The sequence below is a fragment of the Callorhinchus milii genome, unplaced genomic scaffold, assembly GCF_018977255.1.
Source record: "Callorhinchus milii isolate IMCB2004 unplaced genomic scaffold, IMCB_Cmil_1.0 Scaffold4, whole genome shotgun sequence".
Taxonomy (NCBI): Eukaryota; Metazoa; Chordata; class Chondrichthyes; order Chimaeriformes; family Callorhinchidae; genus Callorhinchus; species Callorhinchus milii.
In genome coordinates this window covers 47,771,334-47,795,107 of record NW_024704745.1, presented here as the reverse complement: position 1 = coordinate 47,795,107, position 23,774 = coordinate 47,771,334, and the positions used below count along the sequence as shown (strand labels likewise).

The following is a 23,774-nucleotide window of genomic DNA, read 5'->3' as shown; positions in this document are numbered from 1 at the left end:
AACATGCTAGGATGATTAGTCAGTGGGCTTAATAGCTGATGATTCTTTTTGTAACTACACATAAGTTTTCATCTTTAATTTTGCTGTCTTGGGTGTATTTGTGTTGGGTCATTTAGCCCTCTATCTGCATCAGTACAGCCTTATTCTGCTCCAGGTGGTAGTGCTGCATGATAGCGGAAATCATAATGTGTCTTGGCTTTTCATCAGTTCACAGCTGTATGTGATACTGAGCACAATAACATGTTTATTAGCAACTGGTCCTCCTGTGCCGTTAGATGGTTATGGGACAGAGTCAAACATTGAATTTCACAGTGATGGTGATGCCTGGTACTAAAATAAGATGTGAAGATGGAAAACATTATTGCTGTTGTTCAGTCTAGGCTATTGTATCTTCTAACCTCTGCAGTGCAAGTACTGCATTGAGGGAATTTGAAATATTTATCAGTGTTATGGGCAGGGAATTACTGTTTAGTTACAGGGGACCTTTTGAAAGAGTTTAAACGGCTGGAGTAAATTCAGAAAGTCTCACCTTCAGAAGAGTTGTATATTTTTATATACAAAGGTCCTATGGGTTAATCGTGTAAAAATAATCAATAATAATCATTGTTTAATACAAAACTAATTGGCTCAAAAGAAAAGGGAATTACTTTTAAAATAATCATAAATACCCATGTGCTGTTGAACTCAAAAATGTACAAAACTTTGTTATCTCAATTAGGATATTAGTGTTATTAGGGTGGCGGGAAGCCTTGTTTTTAACTATATGACACAGGTTTTGGAGTAGAGGACCAGATTGCATCACTGTAGGAATGATATCATCTGTTCAGAGTCTGTGGCTAGCAACGACGGATATGTCCATATGCCTGGAAATCAAGATCATTTCTAATAAAGATGGCCATTTGAGGTTACTTGCACCAACCAACTTGGAACATTTTTAGCTGCTGTTTAAAATAGACCTCTGATAATTCAGTCTAACCCACTTACTGTTAGGCCTCATTAGAATCCATAGAACCCAGTGGGAATTTCAGATCTATTTTGATTCGTTCATATCCTTCTTGTACACAAATGAAATAGACATAAGAAATACATTTGAAGGAAATCTGTTTAATACGATTTTCAGTGACACAGTATTGTTGGGCTCTATTAGGACTAATTTTCCCTGTAAATAGTACATTCTTGGCAGCTCAAACATATGTTTGAGTTTAGCTAGTTAGCCTTTCAGAGGTGATCAAGTAGATACGTACTATGAAAGGTACTGTTTTTATGCTCTTTCCCCTTGTCAACTAGGTTTCAGTGTGCATGGCCGTGTTTCAGATTATTCTAGAATAAGTACCCTGAATTAACTAACAAGGCTGTTTGAACTTAAAATTAAATGTTTGACATGGAGATCCTGAGAAATAATGTATCTACCTAACAGTATCTTTTTAAGTTCATCTCTCTCAGCATGATTTATACTGTAAATGGAAGTGCAATTTGGTTGGTTATGCGGGCAGACGGACGTGTACCACTTCATCTGCAGTAAACATGACAAGCAGCTGTCTATCTGGCCACGCTGTTCTTTTTTCATCTTTGCAGAGTAGCATCTGCCCTGGTGCAGATACATATATACTTTTTTTTAAACTTGCAGCATTTTGTGCATTATAGTAATGATCACCAGACGGTTGCAGCCTCACTCTCCCACTGACTGGCATGTGTTAGCCCTTCATGAAAGTGTGATGATACCAGGCTGAAGGCTATTTGATTCAGGTTTCATTAACCTTGCGGTTCATTATTCTTTCACTTGAACTGCAGAGAGACATCACTTCATTCTGTCTCTGCTTTACTCTAATTATCGCCAGCCCAGACCCTGTAAATCAGAAACACTGCAGAGCTGTCTTAAGCTGGTTTAAGTGCCCGTTTCTGATCTGACCTGACAACTGTAAGCTACTGTTTCCTCACGCCGTTTAACTCAGACCACATTTTTGAATCTTATTGCCATTTTTACTTAGGCATAGTTTTGCATCCGTCTGTTTCAAATCTGTTGTTGTGTACATGTCCCTGACAGACATTACAGAATATTTGATATGATTTCTTTGTTTCACTAAAATAGCACTTTTACAAGAGCAAAATTGTACATAACAAGAGCAATATTGCTAGTTTTTTTTAATATGATTTAACTGGGACAGTAATCAGTGTCTGGTCTGTAACCAGAAATCCAGCAGTAGAAACACGTTTAATCATTGGAACAGATGCTACTATATTTACTGGCGGCCTGTAACATTTAATTATGTATTTGTTTATGTTGGAATGCACTTTGTCTTATGCATATATCTATACTGAAACTATAAAAAAGCATTATTGATTACATTTAAACATTGTTGTTACGTGAATATTAAACATTGAATACTCTGCTATTTTTGTTATTTGCCAGCATTTTATCATTCCTCAGATTACTGTCACCATTGAAATTTGTTGTTTGCTTAAAGGAAGATGCAAGGCTGACCATTCCAAAAATGCTGGAAGAGCTTCACATAGGTCGCACAGAGAAATGTGTCCGAATCAACTCTGTGTCGAGTGGCCTTGCTGACTTAGACATGGAAGTAATTTTAAAATCGAAGGTCCTTCCTCCGACCCTGATGCTCCCTAAAGTTGAAAATACTGAAGAAATAAAATGGGTGAGTAGGCCTCGATTTGGCACAGCATTTGCTTTGATCACACACCAGATCACTTGGACTAAACAGAGGGTCAGGTCAGAGGAGTTTGAACCACCCACACTCCAGCATTTTGAGCTTTAGCTGAAGTGGTCTGAAGTGGTGGAGAAAGTATGAATTCAGAGTAGTATTAATAGCGTAAGAGGCTAAATGAAAAGAGGAAAAGAAATATGGGGTGGGGGGGGGGTGTTGCTTGGGGCAACCAGAGAAATGAGCAGGAAGCTTTTAACTGTTTGTAATTACTACAGATATTATTTCCTGAATAGTTCTGTATTTCTTCCTTTTTAATTGCAGGCAGGTGTGTTTTTGTTTCATGACTTTTTTTAAACCTATAAAGTCTTGAAATAAAAACAGGAGACACATCAAATTACTTAAGTCAACTTTGAAATAGCCCTCATTACCTTAACATGCTTTCAATAAATGGACCGATTATAAAATATAGGAACAGTTAAGCTTAAATAGGATTGAAGCAGACCTATTTATAAAGCTTTAAGGCATCTTTAATTATGGTTTAAGTTTTATGACTAACAGGTAAGTATTTCATTTTGAAGTGTTTACTACGGTTGTTTAGCAATGAAAATGTGAGGAAATTTGCTTACTAACGTTTGACTGTGGAATTCGCTCTACTATTTATTTTATTTTAGTGACGAGAGAGCTTTACAAAAATCAGTCTTTTCAAATTGAAACGTGAAGTGAATGCATGTGGAAAAGAGAATTACCGTTACCATTATAAAATACTGTCTCTTCCCCCCCCCCCCCCCCCACACACACACCTCCCTTCCGCTTTTGAGGTCACTAAACAAGTTTCTAGATAACTTTGTTTGACTGTCCCTCATTCAATTTCCGAATTCCCAGAGGGATTTCTGGTGTGTAAAGTCCTGAACACGCCCATTTTCATTCTCACACATTGTAAGCATAATCAGAATCCCTTTACTGTTTATTTTGCCCATTTTTATTTATATTAAGAATAAACCTGGAGGCTGATTTGTAACTAAAAGATGGGCTTACTTGTTGCCTTTTGTTTGAGAATCTCTTGCTTTCCTTTGTCCTGGCTATGGGTACTTGTTTGACTGGCATGGATTATTGGACTATAACAAGCGTAACTCTCCCTCCTTTGTTGTGAGACAATTCTCCCGCAAATCCTGAACAGTGTGCATTCTTGCCAACATACTATTGGGTGTGCTTTGGAATTGAAAGAATTGCTGAGGCCTGCTACTTCTCCTCCCCAATTTCTCTTTCTTTTAGCCAGTGCAATGAACACTGGACCGGGCCGGAAACTTTTAATCGGCCCTTTGAAAAAAAATAATTGAAACCTGTTTACCAGACACTTTCATGTTAATATTCATTGCAGATAATTTATGGTTCAAATGTGCCTTTCCCTTAACCTGCTTCTTGCAGGGAAGACAAGAAAAGCATATTGTGCAATGTAATCTACGTAAGAGTTTGTTTAATAAAGAGAAAACATTTGTGAATTCCACAGTTAATTACATCCACAAGGTAATTAATGAGAGCATTTGGCATTTATGCTGTTGAGTGTAAATTCAGGTGTTATACTATATGTTGGCTGTTCATAAAAGGAATTTCTGTAACTGCATTTTTCTATTAGCCAGAATATTATGCTAAGCCTTTAGTATTAGTTTTTATGTTGCCATAGCAGCCCTACTCCTGCAGGGTTGTGACCTGTGATGATTACAGTACAAAGCTTATAGGGTCCCGAAACCCCCTTTGAAGATGAAAAGGCTTTGATGGTTTATATTTATGCAAATCTCTTAGATATGATTTACCCAACTGAGATTGAATAGGGAGATGATTAAAATTCCCCTTTTCATTTGAAATCCTTCAGTAAATGAATATTCTTTAATTTTTAAGATGTGTGTATATATATCTAGGTACATTTTTTGTTTTACTGCACTAAAATAGTTCTGGCTTACCTGAGATAAATATATCAGTTATATAATTATGATATTCAGAACTTAAATATAGTACCTTTTATACTCTAATCCTGCCTCTGAAAGAAAATAGCAGTGTGCTTTTGTATGTTTCCAGATGATAGATTTTGGAATTTGGGCTTCCCCACTGACAGCCCAGTACTGGCTGTGAACTGGTCTCATGGAAACAATTTTTCAAGTCTTTGGTGTTCAAAGAAAGAAACTTGCTTTCTTTATGACATCTTAGTCAAACGAGAAGTATTAGAAAAATCATATTGCAAAAAGACACATAAAAGCTGAAAAGAAAGGATATCAGGCAGATAGGCCGCACCACGATTCATTTGGGATTACACCTCAGACATAATAAAATGGCAAAAGGTTTTACCCATAATAATACCTGAAATTCAGTATTCTGGATTATTAAGTTTTCTGTTGCTAGTGTGCATTACTAATATGTTCATTGGTGATTTAGTACAGTTTAATTCAGACCCGGTCAATAAATTGTCTGAGCGGCTTTTCTTAGTGCTGTGTAGGTTGCGCCCGAAAAAATATGCTCATATAGGTGTTCATCTCTGTGTGTATTCCAGGCGTCAAGTATATTTATTAATTTAACTGCAGATATTTTGAAATTAAAACATAATCTACTTTGAAAACAATACCCTGAGCCAATATCTCACACTACTGTATTAATAAATTAAACATGAAGTATGAGCAACTGTAAGTTTTAGACCAAAATTGATCAAAATGTCTCATTATTTTCTTGGCTGTAGAAGCAAGGTTTAGAGTGTACAACAAGACTTATAATTTAGGTTCCTAATATGTTAATATAAAGTAGATAAGTTTTTTTTAAACTCAAAACAAATGCTTTAAAACACTGTCTTCTAAAGAGTCATTGTGAATGAAATTATACACAAGGTAAAATTACGTTCTCCATTATGAAAATTAAAATGTTGCATACAAATCAAGTGTGGTTTGTAATTATTATTTTAAAATTGTAAAAAATATTTCCTATTCAGTTTGCAGATAAATTTGCAAGTTACTTCAAGGGTCAGACGTTACAGGAGCCTATGAATTTAATCACTTTTGTGGAGACAGCAGTGGGATTGCTGAATTTCAAGGTAAGAAAATATATATAAAGTCATTTGTTTTCATTATGCCTTGGACTCTTCAGACAAAAATCACATTTGCTAGTTTTGAATAGGTGGAGTTTGTATTATTTTTGTTCATTATGTAAACCCAAAAACCTTGCATTGTTTAAAGCTATATAATTATATATATTTTTAAATGTCTACAGTACCTTTTTTTCTCAGGCTAGATAGCAAAGATTCAAATAAATATTTGGCTTTTTTTAGTATGGCATCAACAGATTGATCACATCACTGTTATTTATTCATAGTATAAAGCCCATAATTAATGCAATGTTTAAAGCTGTATAATTGTTTAAACTTTTATGCATATAGTGTTTCCCTCAGTCTGAAAAGCAAAGATAAATATTTAACTTTATTTAAAATATAACATTGCATTGAAAGAAAATGTTGCACATATTCAATTAAATTAACCAGTCCCATTTTAAGATTTATTCTGTTAACACTTACCGTTGCATATAATTTATAAATATTTTCACTTACTAAAATAAAACCCTTTAGATATACTTTGAATACCATTAGAATCAAGAGTTAGTAAAACCAACAACAAGATATGAAGTATTGATGTTCAGTAAAATAACATGAATATGCAATAGAATAAACAAGCCAACAAACCTCAAAATAATTGTATCCACCAGTATTAGAATCATTGTTAAGATTGAGAAAAGACAATCTGGTGCTAAGTATACACCCAAAATATTTGTTTTCTTTTTATCCAAATCATTAAATAATTGTGTCTTTGCGCTGCTCAGTTAGCAGAAAAGATTGTCCGTGCGCTTCCTTGTGACTAAATTGTGCTAAACAGAACACAAACAAAATAAATGTATATTAACTGAGTTTCCTGAACTGTTCCTATTTCTTGATGATTTGTTCTCTCTGAAGACCTTTACAAGATGAAGCTGATATTATTGTGTTTGTATCACTTTAATATCTTTTCTTCTATTATTTTTCTGCCAAATATTTCAAGGGTAGAATTTTCACATTTGCTTATTAAATCAACAAAGAAATATACGTTTTAGTTCCTTTTTACAGTTCTCATACACTATTACTCTCAAAGTTGACAATGTGACCAAACCTATTTGATATGTTTTACTGCTGAAAAGAAAACTCTTCATGTTGTTCATGTCAAATGTTACTTTCTCGAAGGCTGTATGTGAAGAAGCATTGCGTCTCGGAGCACAAGCTGGCTTCCAACTTGATGGAGTGGTGTTTGGTTCAGATGATTTCTGTGCCAGCATAGGTAATAAATGGGCTTCTCAGATATTCCTAACGCAATAAATTTTGATATAAATGTTGTCTTTTTTTGCATTTTACATTTTATAGCAATGTCTGAAAAGGGCTTTGTTTTTACGTCTTTATAAAATAATAAATAATTTAGCTGACTGGACTTATTTTTGTACTTGTAAAGTTCACTATTTACATCCACTAAACGAAACATGTTTTTCTTTTGTTACAATGATTGCATTAAATATCTTTTTTTTCCTCAAAAGCAAAAATAAGTCTTGGAAAATTTTAGTCGTTCCTAGTCTTGGTCACAAACTAAATTGTATTAGTTGTATTTCTCTTTCATTTTTGAAATGAATGATCTGTTTGACTTTAAAATTATTCATTTCTTACTAATAGTAATAAGCAAGATAAAAACAAACTAAGGGATTAGTGACCATTCACAGGGAGTATTTTCAGACAGAAAAGGCGTCTGTAAAAATGTACAAAGTGATCAATTTACATATATTTTTATTATTTTTCCAGTGAATGTTAAAATGTTAAATGTTCTTGTATTGTCTTATACTTTTAAAAACATTGATTCATTTTTTTTCTATAAAATCCTTTAGAACCGACTGGTAAAGCTTTGTGGAAACAGACCCTTTTTTTGTGTTCAAATTCACCAGGTGCCACAAGAACTAAAGATGCCCAGGAAATGCTTTACGCGAGGCAGAAAGTTCTTGTTACAGCTAAGGCTTTTGGTCTCCAAGCAATAGACCTTGTGTATATCGACTATAAGGATGAAGAGGGACTTTACAGGCAGTCGAGAGAGGGCGCCTTGATGGGTTTCACTGGTATGATTCTATCTGATAATGCTCTTATTTAAAATTTGGTGGTTGGTGGGTGGTAGGGGTATCTTTTTAAGAATAGTGGACTGTGACGAAAAAGAGTATGAGTTTCTCGAGCTGCAACAACAATATTGTGTTTAATATTTACAATACTCCCAGATAAGCAGCATTGTTGTTAATACTTCACCGGCTACGAATAGAAACAATTAAAATATGGCCATAACGTACATCTCAACCTTTTTATGATGTTATTCGTTAACAACGTATTTCTGACGCATTCTTCTATAAAATTCTTAAATTATTACAATTGTATCATCAAACAAATTATTCAGAAATTGTACTAAATTGTACTAAAAGTAAATTAATAATGTTTCAATATCAATGAACAATTAACTTCCCCCAAGGTAATCATTTAAACAATATTGCAGAGAATTATTTACAGCTGCAAATTACAGAAAAAAGCTAAAGCAAAAATTATTAAAAGCAATATGTGAAGTGGTTTCTTAAAATCCTGTTATTGCCTCTATGACAATAAAGATGGCAGATATATTTCTAAAGAATGCAAAGTAGGTAATAGCACTTCAGACAAAATCTGAACCAAATGTAAAGGTGATGCTCATGAAAAACATAATTGTCCTACTTTACATCATAAATACACTGTACACTGTTGAAATATGCTTTCAAGTCAGTGTATTTTTCAAGTCAATGTTTGCCTCCTTTATGGAACAGAAACAATATTTTGCTGTACAATCTTCAAAACTTTACAACATAAGCTCTATTTAACCTGTAATTGCACTGCAATTACAGGTGTAATGTTTTGAATAAAATATTAATAATTTTCTCCAAATTGCATTTAATTTCAACGTGTTTCTAATTTTTTTTGGAGGGTGGAGACCGATACATTGTGCATTTCACAAAATATGGCAGAGGAAATTGGACTTCATCATTCACGCAAAAACTTAGTTTCACATTGAAAAGGTTATAAATATGTGGTGACCATACTTGTATTAGCATTTTTGTTCTAGGTAAAATAAAAAAGGAATGTTAACATCATCCTCATAGCATGAATCTGACAAACGTTGATCAGAAACAGGACATATCAAATGGTGTTTTACATTGACATATTTTCATGGCTATAAATAATCATGCTTTAGCAATCTTTTCCAATCTTCATGGTCTTAGCTCACGATTAACACGCGTATGTTTTGTCAATCAAGAATACCATTCCACTAAACTTCTAATAAAAAAAATTTAGAGATAAAATAGCATGTCGATGAATCCAATTTATTGTTTTTCAGATTATTTCCAAATTGTCTATTGAACGCAGAAACCTATTTTAAATGTATTATTTTTAAGAACAATTTGTTGTGTGATTGCTGGTTGTCACTACCTAAAATTTGGTGCTAAATTGACAATTCAAAATTCGATGTCTGAATCTAAATTTAAAGCAATAAATGCCATATATTTTCAGGAATGCAGCGATTAAACAATTTTAAAGTATTTTAATCTTTCAGAATTGCTCTTTCACAGGAGATAATTGTTGAATGTATTCCAAAAGTACATCAAATTACATATTTTAGGGTTCCTTGCATGTCCGCAATTCCATTCACAATGTTCAATATTGGCAATTCGAACAAAATAAATATTCTTGCAGTGAGCTGAAAAGTGTTCAGAATTTGTCAAGGATATTCATGTCCTTGAAGAGTTGAAGAGAGAGCTTCCTGTTTACTAACAATAGCATGCTTTAGATTAGTTGCATTGTTCATTCATGGCTCACGTCAAGTGTGCAGAGAGTAGCAAATTAGAAAATAAGTCTTTGAAATGTTCTAAAGCTTTATAGTGAGTAGCAGATCATTAACATCTAATTAAATGGGTTCATGTTGGCACAAATTAACCAGTTTGTATGCTGCTTTTTGCAGATGGTCATCAAAGAACCTTCTCTGTGTTAGTCAGTGCAGTCATTTGTATGAACTCGCAGGACACAATTAAAGCAATAAGAATTTAAGATTTTTGAATATTTGATCCATACAATATATTCAAGAGGATTCCATTAACAAAAAGTAAAGAAATATCATTTAGGAACAACATTCAACCACAGAAAATGACAAAGTGATGTTGTAATCCACAAACAACAATCGATATAATTTCATAATATTATGTACACCATCACCGATAAAATCAAAATACAGCACTTAATGGATTAATTGTAATTTTACATCTGTATATATCAGGATGACAGCTAATCTCTATCTTTTTAAATCCCACCACCAAACACATCACTTCTTTAGGTCTCTACTGCTAACTCCAGCCACTATGTCTGGAACAAAATTTTCTCCCACAAAATATCTAGTCAATTCACTTTACAGTGAATTCTGTGAGGTGCTTTGAGACGTCTCAAAGACATGATAAGGCGCTATATCAAATGCAAGGATTATTATTATTATGTCCTTTCTTTGGCTGAGAGGGCAGGACAATGGAGGGATATACTGTGTTTGGGTTCCATCAATGCAGTTCCATGATCAGCAGATAGGAAGCGCTCTATTGCAGGATAGAAGTTATATTGCCTTTTATTTTTTTTCTTACCATTTCCTCTTCCTCTTCTCTCCCAGAGATTGTGCCTTATATTCTTTGTACAACTAGTGAAAAAAAACCATCATGATGGCAGACGAGTTTGAGTGTCTTTAAGGCTGATTCAGACTGAGATTCCTTGACTTTTTTGGATGCTTAATTTAGTATTATTGGAAGCTTGCACAACAGGAGTTTTTCTGATATTGTACATTTGGCATCCAATGTTCTCACTTTGCTTTCTAAATGTGTAATTAATCATGGAGCATGCACGCCTATAGTATTAGGATTATAATAGTGTTACCAAGTCCTGAGCAATGGCCAACATCTTGCCTTAGAATCATGTAAATGCTTTTCTTAATCGTCGTATTCTTTCTGATACTGACCAGGTTTCGGATTTTAAGGGAATATTCTTGGTTTTGAACTTTAATTACTTTTATATGCCGCTCAGAAATATTTTGAAAATTCACTGATATAATGCTGGTTTTCCAACACATGCAAAACAAACACCCTTTTGCCACAGTATTCATGTTTTATTTGTTTTGCTTTTAAATGGAGAGGAGGCCATACGCTATGTGTGCTATGTTAGAGGCTGTGATATAATAGAAAGTACAGTGAGAGTCTAATGCACAATTTCTAATTGATTTTTCAAACATTTATCTAGTGCATTTTCCACTGTATGATAAATACAGTAAGGAACATACATCAAGCACAGTAAATCAGATGTATATCGTCAAATTCATATCAGTAGTTGTCGGTATTTGCCTATGATTTAATAATAAAATTTCTACTATTAATTTACCTTTTTCAGTGACAAAATGAAGGCGTGAAACTTTTTATATAACCTTTCAAATCTTCTGAAATCACTGTTGAAAATATTACATAAACGGATGCATTGATTAAGACCACGAATGATCATATTTTAAACAAATATACTTAGACTGTACTGCATGGTGCTGCAGATATTAATACAAGGCCTTGTTATGAGGAAAATGAATGCCATCTGTCGAGCAGCCTATTTATTCTATATTCTTATTGCCTTATTGCTAGTAGCAAAGGTCTTTTCTGTATGTTTTATTAATAATAAAAAGAACATTTAATTTTTTTTACCCCCCTAAGTGTATAGTTTAGAGAACAGCTGGCCTTACAGACGATGACTAACATGACAGAAAAGAGCAGCTGGGTGATTTTTGATCTATGTAGAATATTAGCTGGTACTTCACATGTTGTGAATTTGCTGTTTATTTAGAAACATTTTTCCTTTGTGAGTGCGAAATAAAATGTTTTGATTTTTTTCCCCCCTTTGTTTTAGGTAAACAAGTGATTCACCCTAGTCAAATTCCAATTGTACAGAATGCATTTTTTCCCAGTCCTGAGAGGGTCAAATGGGCTCAGGAACTGATAAGAGCATTCAACGAACATCAGAAACTGGGGAAGGTGAATTTGAATATTAACTTGGCACATTCTACATGTTGAATACAATTCCACACACTTAATTATTTAAAAAGACTTTCAAACAGTTAATTTTTTTTTGTTGCAACTGACTGCTAACAATCTTTAAACCTGACTACGAAAACTCGCTATTACCTATAGGAATAAATTCTTAAATGGGATTAAAATGTTTTGGCGTCCATTAGCGTGGCAAATAGAAGTAAATTGGTGATTTGGTTCTGGTTTCCTAATTTATTGCATCATTGAATCGCATTGTGCTTCCTGCACTGTGGGTTATTGTTGTATATATATTTCAGTGGAGATGCACAGTCTGCTCCCGCTTTGTGCCAGTGATGCTCAGATTAAGGATCGCCCGAAGGAAGAATTTGTGGTAATCGCGGTGTTGTCAGTTAATTATCTTAGTAGAACCTTATGTTCACAACCTATCAGCTCTTCCATAGGAAGTATTTAACACCATATAATCTCATCATCCATCCAGACAGTCAACCCCATTATTTCAAAATCTGGGCATCCTCCCTCTATATAAATAAAACGTGTCGGCATTGCAAAAATAATCATACAATTCTGGACTTTGTAGCTGCACAGATAGATGTGGATAAATCTTGAAAAGTTACAAAATCAACATTTGATTTATGTTTGTGAAATTCTTTAAAAATATATTATCTTGTTCAATCAAGCAAAAAAAAATACATTCTGGACTTAACTCTTTGGAATGCAAACATTAGATGAAATATTACAAATGTTCTTGTATTGCTATTTGAGGCATTGATTTATTTACAAGAGTTACAGTAAGAAATGGATAGGATTCATTGTGTTAATTTGTAGGTTTGCAAACTGTGGAATTCCAAATTTAGGTTAATGAACTATTTCAAACTAATAAAAAGCAAATCAGCATCTTATCCTCACTATAGCACCTTGAAGATTATTAATCACTTTTAATATTTTGCATATGTGTTACTCTATTATTTTCTACATGACATGAGCTGTCTTCAAGATATTTAATTTTATTTTCTGAAAATGTTGGTTCAAATTTTAGCTGTCAGTCTTCAAATATTTCACTTTTTTCATGCACTTCCTATAAGGAAGTCACAAAATCACAACTATCACAGAATTTCAATGAACAAGAGGTCTTTTTTGTGTTTGTCAGGGTGCCTTTACGTTTCAAGGAAGTATGATCGACATGCCATCTCTGAAGCAGGCGCAAAATATCATTACGCTGGCTACAGCCATCGAAGAAATGTGAGCTCGAAAGGAGAAAGCCTCAATCATAGATCAATGCTTGATGCAGTGGTCAGCAAAAAATGGAGACACAGACCAGCTGCTTGTGGAAATTTTATGGAGGTCACTGCATCACTGTATACTTTAATAATGTGATTCTGCGAGGCCGTGCCACTGTAATTTAGAAAAAAAAACATTTTGTGTCGTTTTTTGGGATGATACAGTAATGTGAGATTGTCTAGACCAAACTCCCCTACCGAGTACCAACAGTTGTGCATATCTAGCCCTCCAGTAACTCCATACTTTATAGTTCGGGACACTGATAGATGCAGAGCTGTGGTAATTTTTCCAGTGTAACGATTAGAAGCACAGTACAGCAGAACTTCTTTGGATGGACCCCTGTCAGGTTTTGCATCACATTAAAACACTGCTGCAGGTCAGATGTGCTATCTGGTTAATAGGCTGAGAAAAGCTGTGTTACAGAGGTTAGCTCAGCTTGTAGAAGGGTAAATAAACACAACAATCCACTATTGTTCCACATTCTGCAGAAATCCTGCACCAAGGTTTGAGAGCTGCAAAGGAATCAATTTGCAGTTACCAAAGAACTCAAATCAAACTTCCATTCCTGACTGATATAACATTTATCATTCAGAAAGCAAGTGATTAATGTGAATTAAATAGAAAAATATTTGAAACTGCCCCAAGGCCTACACAGTAGCATTTTTGATTTTTCTCCCCCTCCTGATATACAGAGAGCAATCAATAGCTATTTAATATTCATTCCAAAAAATATTTAGAAAGGGAATGATAATTGTTATGAAGCACAAATAGACATGTGCCTTTGATTTTTGCTCATTTTCCAATGATCTGTGAAATGTAAAAAAGACCCAGATCTAATCTTATTATGCTAGCTTAATGTCATATTGCAGTTTAAAAATTGGATCAAAATACATAATTCTTCAGGGAAAGATTTTTTTGTTTTCAGATTGTGATCAACACTAAGCAGCTGCAGCTTATTTTAGGCCTACTCTTACTGTGCCCATGTTTTATTCCCCATATTGTATTGTACCTTTTCAAATGTTCTATCATTGCATCTTTCTGAAGTAAATCAAGCAGTGTTGCTTTCAGCAATTAAACAATGGCATGTTCCTTAGATGTTCAGCGACTCAGAGTACCATCTGAAATATGAACGCCATTTGCATCCTCATACAATGAACAATGCTTTGGGATTTATTTTTACATTACTAGACACCAAAGTTCTGTTGAAGCAAACCGTAAGTGCAGCCCAAAACCTTTTCTGCAAATCAAAACTGCAATATGGGTTTAGAATTACACTTGCGGCTCCAATGCTCTGGAAGTCCTGTAGCGTTCAAAGTGCCAATGGAACTGCTGAGTGTTCTATCTTTGTCACTTGGCACTGTAAATAATGTAGAACAGGTGTTACTTCACTGAACTAAGCAAAATAAGGTGGAATATGCAATCAACGTTACATTGAAAGTATCTATTTGCTTCCAACAGTCCAATTACTCCCATTGTTTCCTGATTGTATGGCTTCTAAAGTTCTTTTCTTTTCAATAGTGACTTAATTTTACACTGAATAGAATAAATCTTTTATTTGGGGTGGGGGGTGATATGTTTTCAGCAAGAGAAAAATGTATCCTGCCCTCCCATGAAAAAAATTAGCAGGCTATAACGTGCTCCATTTTAACTCCACTGCAAATTTATAAAATGCATTCATTCTTCAATGAATATTGGTCAGGATTGTGTTATGAAATCCTGAAGCAAGCCAGTCTACTGAGATTCTCAATTTACGTTATGCTTTATCTTCTCTTGGTGATGACAGAACAACGTTCATCGATGAGCACAGCTCACTTCTGGTCCCTAACTAGAACTAGAAAACAGCAGTATTGGAACAAAGTACACGAATATAACTGTGTTCAGACAATAGTCCAATAATTGGATAAAGGTGTCACCAAATTTACTTCTAAGCCAGATGGATCAAAAGGGCTTGGGTTTGATCTCCCTATCTTGCATTGAATTAGCTGATCTAACCATTGCAGCAGTTGGGGTGCTGCAATTAGTCTTAGAACCCCTGGGCTAGGGGAGAGAATAATCAGTGAAGGTTTTCCACTTGTGGTTACAATTCAGTTGCCTTTGCATGAAAATGTGTAAATTTCAGGGTTTATTGACAATCCTTTACGTGGATTCTGGTGAAAACAGAATTGGTTCTGACAATGAAGTCTCTATGGTCAAATAACCTTCTGATCAGATTCATGGATGAGGTATGAGTATGCAGATTTTAGCCATGAAATTGTATCTCAGCAAGAGTGTCTTCAGACAAAGAGGAGAGAATATAAATGTGTGTAACCATGTAAAGTGACGAAGATGTTTTTGGTAGTTTATGTGTCTCACTCTTATTTGCTCATATTCAAATAAAAATAAATTGGCTCCTTTTTATTTGATAAGAGATTTCAAACTATGACATGAAAGTTCATCAGAATGTATCACAAAATTAACTCATTTAATCACAAACACACACAAATTGCCTTGAAATCTATTTTGGACCCCAAATTATACACAATGTTATTTATTGCTTTCCCCTAACCTTTTGACTTAGTGTTACACATAATTGTTTTACAGGACTCTAACACTGCACCCTCATAAGTATTCGCTTGTCAAATGCATTAATGTGATCATGAATTAGTAAATGTAGGACAGAGTGAGTGATTAATTTAATTCAATATTGAAAACAGATCTACCATATTTTGCCATTTGTATATTTCATATAAAGAGTACAAGACTTTTTTCAATTGGAAGAATGTTTGTTGCCTTTAAGAATCAAATATTACACACAACAATAAAAGTTCAAATAAAAAATAAAATATTTATTTAGAAGTTTGACAAATTAATCTATGAATGTGTCAATAATAAAATAGTACTTAAGTTCCAAGTGCAGCATACTACCCAAAAAAAACCTTTAAGACCTAATAAAATTTACATTTTTTTTTGCATAATATTTTCATTCATCTCAACAGGGCTCATGGGGGCAAAGATTGTTTTATTCTGTTAATTTGTGCCTGGGGGTTCCCCAGCCAATGTCTTCATTGTTTTAGGGTCTTTTATTACAGTCTTTGACAACATCATTTTCTCAACAAGAGAGAATTTTCCCAATTAAATAAATTGTTTTGTTTAAATTAAAACAGACTACAATAATTTATTGATCTTTGGGGACAAAGGGAAATGATTCAAATGTGCCTAATATTCATTAGCTTAATAAAGCATGGTGAGGGAGTGGCTACAGGGAGTGTTTGATAAAGCCTTGGAAAGTACTGCTCTTGATGAGGTTTGCCTTCAACACAAGCCTATAAACGTTACATTTGTTTTCCTTTATCTTCAAAAATGTAAATGTGTTAGTACGGAAGGTATGGCCAGGCAGCTGGTAGGTGTCCCATGCACCATACTGTTGATTGTTTCAATAACCAGACTGCCCAGCACAAATAACAGGTGAGGTTCATAAACCTCTCCAACGTGCTGCTCACGGTTATGATGTCATCTAAAACCCTTGATTATGTTACAGCCTTTTAAGTTACCACCCTATGACAAGTTCCGGATATTGGCTGCGTTATTGGGGGGAGAGATGGGGGAGTAAGGGGAACAGCTAGGCACTTCCCTGTAGGGAAAATTGGTAAGCAAATCACACCATCACTCTTGTATTCTTCCTTCCAGCTAATGCCAGACAAGCATTGGCAAAGGTTTGGGAAAATGCCATCTGACCATCTCAGATGAGGAGCAGGAAGGCAAATCTGTCCCGTCACCCCCTTCTGAGATGGGGTTTAGACGGTAACGTAAACAGTGATTCCTGCATGTGTTCCAGGACAATCCTCTGGAACAACATTTGAATGCTGCTGACATCCATAAAGTTAGCATCTGAGTGGAGCTTTAGTGACACATTTGAAATTCAATATTAACATATCCTTTTGCGAATCTAGCAATGACTCCTGCTGAAGTATGATTTCACATGTGCCAAAAAAATTGCCCTGTGGTAACTTGCCAAATGACCATTGTGTAAGCCTTTATAATGAATGTTGCCAGACGACTAGACCATAGGAGGTATTGCAGCTGAGCCGGATAATAATAATAATCCTTGCAATCTTTGAGATGTCTCAAAGTGCTACACAGAATATACTGTAAAGTGAATTGACTATATTTTGTGGGCAAAACGCGGCAGCCAATTGCGCACAGCGGTGTCCCACAAACAGTCGTGGATTGAGTGACCAATTTATTCTTTTTTTTGGAAGGAATTATTACCCCCAAAAAGCGTTTCTCCAATCGACTAACAACCGGCATCCTACTTACTGCTAAGTAAACAGAGGCATGTGGAGTAAAGAAACTTGCCCAATGTTTTGCCCTGCTGGGAATTGAACCCAGGTCTCTCGCTTGCAAGGTGAGTGCTCTAACCACTGAGCTACAGGACTCCACAGGACTGATCTTGTCTTCATCCACATGAAGACTTGTGGCTTCAGTATCCCTGAGCTACAGAGGGGGGAAAATATCAGCTAGGGTTCACCTGCCTAATTTTTGGAAAGTGAATTTGCATGTGGACATCAGGTGAGGATAGGATCAGGCTCAGCTGTGATGCCCTTCACAGATGAATAAGCAGCCAACAGTGAAGTGCCAGAGGACTGTCAGGGCATGTGGAACCACACACCAGCAAGAGTCAGCACCTTGAGGAGAGCAAGGGAGAAAATTGGAAGAAAAACAAAATGCTTGTGTGGAATAAACAGGAAATGATATAACAAACAAAAACGAGTTCAGAGAAGAACAAGCAGATGTTGAGGTAGGAGGACACTTTTTGTTAAACAAATACAATTTCCAAAAATTCACTGTATTGTGAATGTACATTTTGCAGGTGGTGCTGTTGGTCTGCAGAAAAGAATGATATGTGGGGAACCTATTAATTTTTTCATGCCACGTGTGTAGTATAAAACTAGTGCTTTGAGTGTCAGCACTCTGTCCAGATACCTTAAACCATAAAATAATGTGAAATACTGTATTATGAATGGTATTGTAGCCAACTGCAACACATAACTGTTTCAAATAAACCATGTGCATATCATGGTTGACGATAAATTGCATGTATGTGTTTTGTGCTGAGTTGGTTTCACGCACCATCAGCTCAGCCACAGGTGATCATTTGAGCCCTAGAACAAAGGTGAGTCCCTCTTCCTCCCCCCCTCCCTCCCTACTGAATTACTCTACAACACTTGGCACTATTCTATACACTTTTTTAAAAAGGTTATAATTCAACATACTGGATATTAAATTAGGATGAACATACATCCCCGATTTCCAGAGACAATCCTCGGTTGAGGTATTGTGTCCCTGGCCAAATTTGCCTTGACTTGAGTTCAGCAACAAACTGAGCAAGAACAATGCAATTCTAAAACAGATACACTCATCAGAGAAACACAGCCATTAATCCAACAAGCTTCTCCAGTACTGCCAGCATCAGGAATTGTGGTGATTTCAATTTTCTTTATATATGTGTCCCCAGATTTGGTTTACAAAATATAAGCTACCATAAAGTGCAGTCATTAATAGAAAAAAAATCTGACTGCACAGTTACTATGACCATCTAATGTCAGAGCTACAACATTACAGGAAAATGTTCTGTACATTTTGTCAAAATGATGCGCAAATTCCAGGGTTAATGAGGTCTCATTTGTGGTAATAATAAGGAATCCAAATCACACAAATAGGGACTCCTGTCATTAACCAAACGGAAAGCAGGAATTGTTTTCTAACACAATTGCTTCCTGAGCAGAACTGCTCAGTTTTTTGAGATTCTAATGAAATTTCTGGTTAAAGTATCCCATTAAATAATAATAATAACAACAACAACTTGGATTTATATAGTGCCCTCCATGCCAGACGGCGTCTCAGAGCGCTTTACAGTAACGGATCCCTGGACCGAGCCGGGAGAGGGGGGGGGAATGTGACCAAAGGCGCGGTTGAAAAGAAAGGTCTTCAGCGGAGACCTGAAAATGGGAAGGGAGGGAAAGAGACGAAGGGGGTGAGGAAGGCAGTTCCAGAGCCTCGGGGCATAGTGGCTGAAGGTACGGCCGCTGAGGGTGGAGTGGAGGACTTGGGGGACGAGGATTTGACATAGCATTTGCAATCCTTGCATTTGACATAGCATCTTATGTCTTCGAGACACCTTAAAGAGCTTCACAGGATATACTGTAAAATGAATTGACTGCATATTTTCTTGGCGAAACGTGGCAGCCGATTGGGCACAGCAGTGTCCCACAAACCGTCGTGAATTGAGTGACCAAATTATTTTTTTAAGAGATTATTACTCCCGGAAAAGCGATCCGCCAGTCACTAACAACCGGGTTCCTACTTACTGCGAGCTACACAGAGGTGTTTGGAGAAACTTGCCCAATGTTTCGCCCTGCCGGGATTCGAACCCAGGTCCTCTCGCTTGCAAGGTGAGTGCTCTAACAACTAAGTTACAGGACTCCAAATATCACAATTTAGGCCCCATTGTTTCAAGAAAATGAAATAGAGTTTATCAGCTATCATGATAGCTGATAAACTCTATAGTGCTGAGCACTTATGGAAACAATCTTGGAAATCAAACAGCTCAATCTGCTACAATCTCCTCACTCCTAATCGTCAGTGCAACTATCACATACATCATCATCAATTTTTCTTACTGATCACTTTATTACTGTTTTCCCCTTTAGGTTCTCCCTTCACATACCATTGATTGAGCGAGCTTCTTCCAAAGAGATCGTCCTGTGCTTCTTCCAAAAGCCCAATGGCAATTATAAGGTACATGAGAGCAGGCAGAGGGTAACTCATTCTCCCTGGTGGAGCGAGCACCCATTATCCATTTGCCCCTAATGGTTCAGTCTAGATCACAACCTTGCAGGTTAGAGAATAACAGGTGCGAAACTGCAGCCTACTGATGGAATAGCATGTTGAAGAGAGAACTATCTATGGGTGAAGCCAACCATTCTATTTAATTCTGTCTATTTAATTGTTTAATCTGTAAAACTATACCATGCAAAAATAAATATAAAAGTTGGATCTAGTTGAAAGGTATCATTGAATCTTTGGGTTTTGTGATGTCAACTCATTCCCTTGAATAATTGCACCATGTAGTTGCCATGAAGCTGTTGCTCTTTATGTAATAATCTTCCACCAGACCCGTGATTCCGTAATCTTTTCATCATGACCTCACCGGTGGCTGTAATGGCCTTCTGTGTCAGTCATCTGGTCCCTACTCAAAAGCTGTCGACGAGTAGCAGCAACAGCTGAAGAAAAGGGCTTTCGTTTTCTTCGAGGGAAACCGTGTATATTGTAGTAACATTATATTGATTGCCTCCCTCCCCCGAGTGAGATAAACCCTACTCTCTACAGTATGAAATGGACGATATCCCAGAATAATTTAAAAAGCACAAATTTGTAGACACTCATCCATGAATGAAATCCGAGCATTTGATAAAATAATCGAAATCCCAGAGTGAAAAGCTGCAATTTAGTCTCCAGATTGAGAGGGTGAGGGGATGGGGCTGTTCTCAACCCTCTGGAACTTTTCACTCTCTCTCTCTCTCTCTCTCTGTGTTTCTATTGAATTCCAACCTTTTAGCCTTTCCTGGAAATATATTATTCCAGCTATGTTTTTAACAGCCATGCAAGGACTTCACAGTATATTGTACCTCGTATTTTCCAAAGCACTCAGATTTTGTTTTCTATTAATGATTGAACGTTGTGGCTTCTCAGTCTCCACGAATGCTGTGTGAAAGTAAAGTGGTAAATAGTGCAAAGGACAACAATAAATGTTGTTATTATTTTTGTTTGGTGGGCGGAGGGGCACTGAGCAGAAGAAAAAAAAGAATTTGCCATAACTTTTGCAACAGTGTGAAGAGTGGAATTCAAATGTGAGGAGATAATTTACTATGGTTTTAATTGTGTTGTTCAATAAACGTGTTCACAGACGCCTTCGAATACTTTTGCTTGTTAAATGTGACAAAAAAGTTTCAGACCTGCTTTGTGAGGTTTTCTGTGTGTGTGTGTGTGGGGGGGGGGGGGGGGGGTTGGGGAGGGGGGGATGCCAGATGCCGAAATGTGTTCGCATCCTTTGAGAAAAAATGTAAACGTGTCTGTACTTTTCTCTCAACAACAACAACAACAATAACAACAACAACAACCAAAAAGGTATTGCCTGTTATTACCAGGAGGTTGGTGTGTTTTTCTTTTTTTGGGGGGGGGTATTCCCCCCCCCCCCCCCCCCCGGTTGCGTTAGAAAGGCAATTAATGAAACAAAACGGATTACGAGATTAGCGGTGGGGGTTTTGTGCATATTAATGATCCTGAAGTGCAAATAATGCATTTGTAATTGTGGAGCTGGTGGTCAGTGTTGAGCACGCTGCTTTGTGTGCAGGAGCCCCCTGCAGATGTTTTACAGCGGAACTCGGGAGAAAAGTGAAAAAAGCAATTACCAGTTCTCCAGATTTAAATCTTTAAACCTCTGTCAATTGTTGTTGCTTCACTTGCCAAGAAAAGAGGAAAATTAAATAGAAATTGCCTCCGAATTGTAGAGGTTGGGGCTGGGGTGGGGGTGGGGAGGGTGTGGGGGGGGTGGGGGGTGGGGGGTTGTGGAGAAAGTTACAATTGAACCCCATTTAAATCTTTTTAATGCAATTCTCCCAATTTGATCCATAAGGGTTTTTGGAAATGATTTCAACGTAAGTTGGGTGCCTGGAGTTTTTTTTTCTCATCCAGACGATTTCGTTTGCAAATGTGCCCGACTTTTGTATCGAAAACGAACGAATTTGCAGTGGTTTTGTTTTAACCCTTCAGTCCTGGCAATGCATAAGTCAGTTCAACGTTTAGCAAAATGTTATATCAAAGAATATTTGCGTTGAACCACAAAACCCTGATAACTGGCCACTTGTTATAAAACAAAGCAAATCGAAATAAACTCGTTGGATTTGCTTTAAAATGAAAATCCTTATCAAGCAATTTCAAAAGGATTTGTTTACCGCCCAGTTACATTCCCGGGGATTTAATATAATCTTTTAACTCTGCGGCTCGTCGCTCGCAGCGTCTCCATCGCTAAATAACAGGTGTAATAAATATAAAAGTGTTGCTATTTTTTCACTCAGCGCTGTTATGGAAAGGGGAACGATTCAAAAGTTCCCTCTGAAGCAATTTGTTCGACTAAAAAGTCCAGTTGCTGTCAAATTGATTTCTCGTAAAATGACAGTAGGATAGAAATGCGGAGAGTGAGTTTGACTGTAAACGTATTATTTTACTCGGTTTTAATGAGTTTTATTGGTGTGGGGGAGGAGACTGGCTTTTCCGGTCTGATACACTAATCTTCATTGCACTCTCTGACCACACTCTTTGCACACTGAACCAGCTTTAAAAATACATTTGAATATTCACTTGGTTTTTTTCCACCTAACCTCGCTGCATCTCACTCGTTTTGCGATGCTTAATTTTTTCTTAGGGCATCAAAAACTTGTCACGTCAGTTCTCACAACTGGCTCGGGATCAGCAGGGTGTCTGCCTTTCGGATCTGGTGGTAGTCGGTTTAATCCAAAGCAATATGTTGCATAGAGTTTTCTGGCTCCATAGGTGTTGCTGCTGTGGCTCCACTTTTTGTGTGTAAAGGAATAGTTTTCTCCCGCACTGTGTAACAGCCCTGAAGAGCACAGACTGAACTGCCTTCTCGCACTGCGCACATCTCCACTTCTATCACTTTTATCACCAGTTTTTTTGTAACTCCTTTTCGTGAGAAGCGCTGCAAACATAGATGTGGCCGAAAGTAAATAAGTTTTTACAAGATTGGCAACATCTGAAGACTCTGGGACCGACCAGATGAACCGCAACGGCCTTTTCCGGTTCTTTACATTCCTGTGTTCCTATTAAAGAGATAGCGTTTACTTTCCATCTAACGTTAAAGAATTCAACAACGGTCTTTGCATCGTTATTGGGAGTTTGCAATCCCAGGGTTGTTTGCTGAGTATTTCTGTTTAAAATTATTCTGCAAACTAGAATCACATCTAATATTGCACCCCTACCCCCCTCCCCCCAACCCCCACCCCCACCCCACACACACCTTTTTTTTAAAAAAGAACATTTTAATTATATAATAAAACCTAAATTATACCAGTGAAATGTTCTCTTTAAAAAAATGCTTTCAAAAGAATATTTTCTAATTGTTTACCACCTGAAAATTAGTCACCCGTCAAAGTGCCATCCACTTTGAGCTGAACGTTTCACGTCGCTCTTCAATTTTAAGACTGTTTAACGCTTCTTTTCTCGCGAATATTTACCAAAGTGAGTCATTCAATAGCTTCGCTGTTTATTTGTAAATTCTGACAGGAGCAAATTCCCTCCAATGACACAGACATTTTTTCCCCCAAAAATATATTTTTTAGCATATTGTAAATTGAAAAAAAAACATTGATTTTTGGGGAAAGAAAACATTTCAAGTCCCATCATTAGTTCATAAAATCGAGACGGTTGAGATTTATTCTTGAAAAGCCTGACAAATGGCAAGCGAAATGAAAAGGAAACGGTGCCTGTTTCCTAGATTTCGATAAAAAGAAGCAGATAAATGATGTCGCTTCCGAAAGAAATCAAGTATTTGACTATTATTTTGAAATAAAGTGATTGATCTGGGCAACATTTGGGGTCCTCTTTTTT

General features: G+C 36.3%; 1 protein-coding gene across 1 annotated transcript in view; it reads left to right on the top strand.

The window, feature by feature from the left end:
- clybl (citrate lyase beta like) overlaps positions 1-16,249 on the top strand; it is a 100,914-nt gene extending 84,665 nt beyond the window's left edge. Inside the window, exons 3-8 of the mRNA XM_007906304.2 lie at positions 2,466-2,654; positions 5,635-5,736; positions 6,910-7,003; positions 7,653-7,820; positions 11,692-11,816; positions 12,979-16,249. Of these exons, the coding sequence (XP_007904495.1) occupies positions 2,466-2,654; positions 5,635-5,736; positions 6,910-7,003; positions 7,653-7,820; positions 11,692-11,816; positions 12,979-13,074 (774 nt within the window). The 3' untranslated portion in view covers positions 13,075-16,249. The remainder of the gene's footprint in view (positions 1-2,465; positions 2,655-5,634; positions 5,737-6,909; positions 7,004-7,652; positions 7,821-11,691; positions 11,817-12,978) is intronic.
- Positions 16,250-23,774: the final 7,525 nt, after the last annotated feature.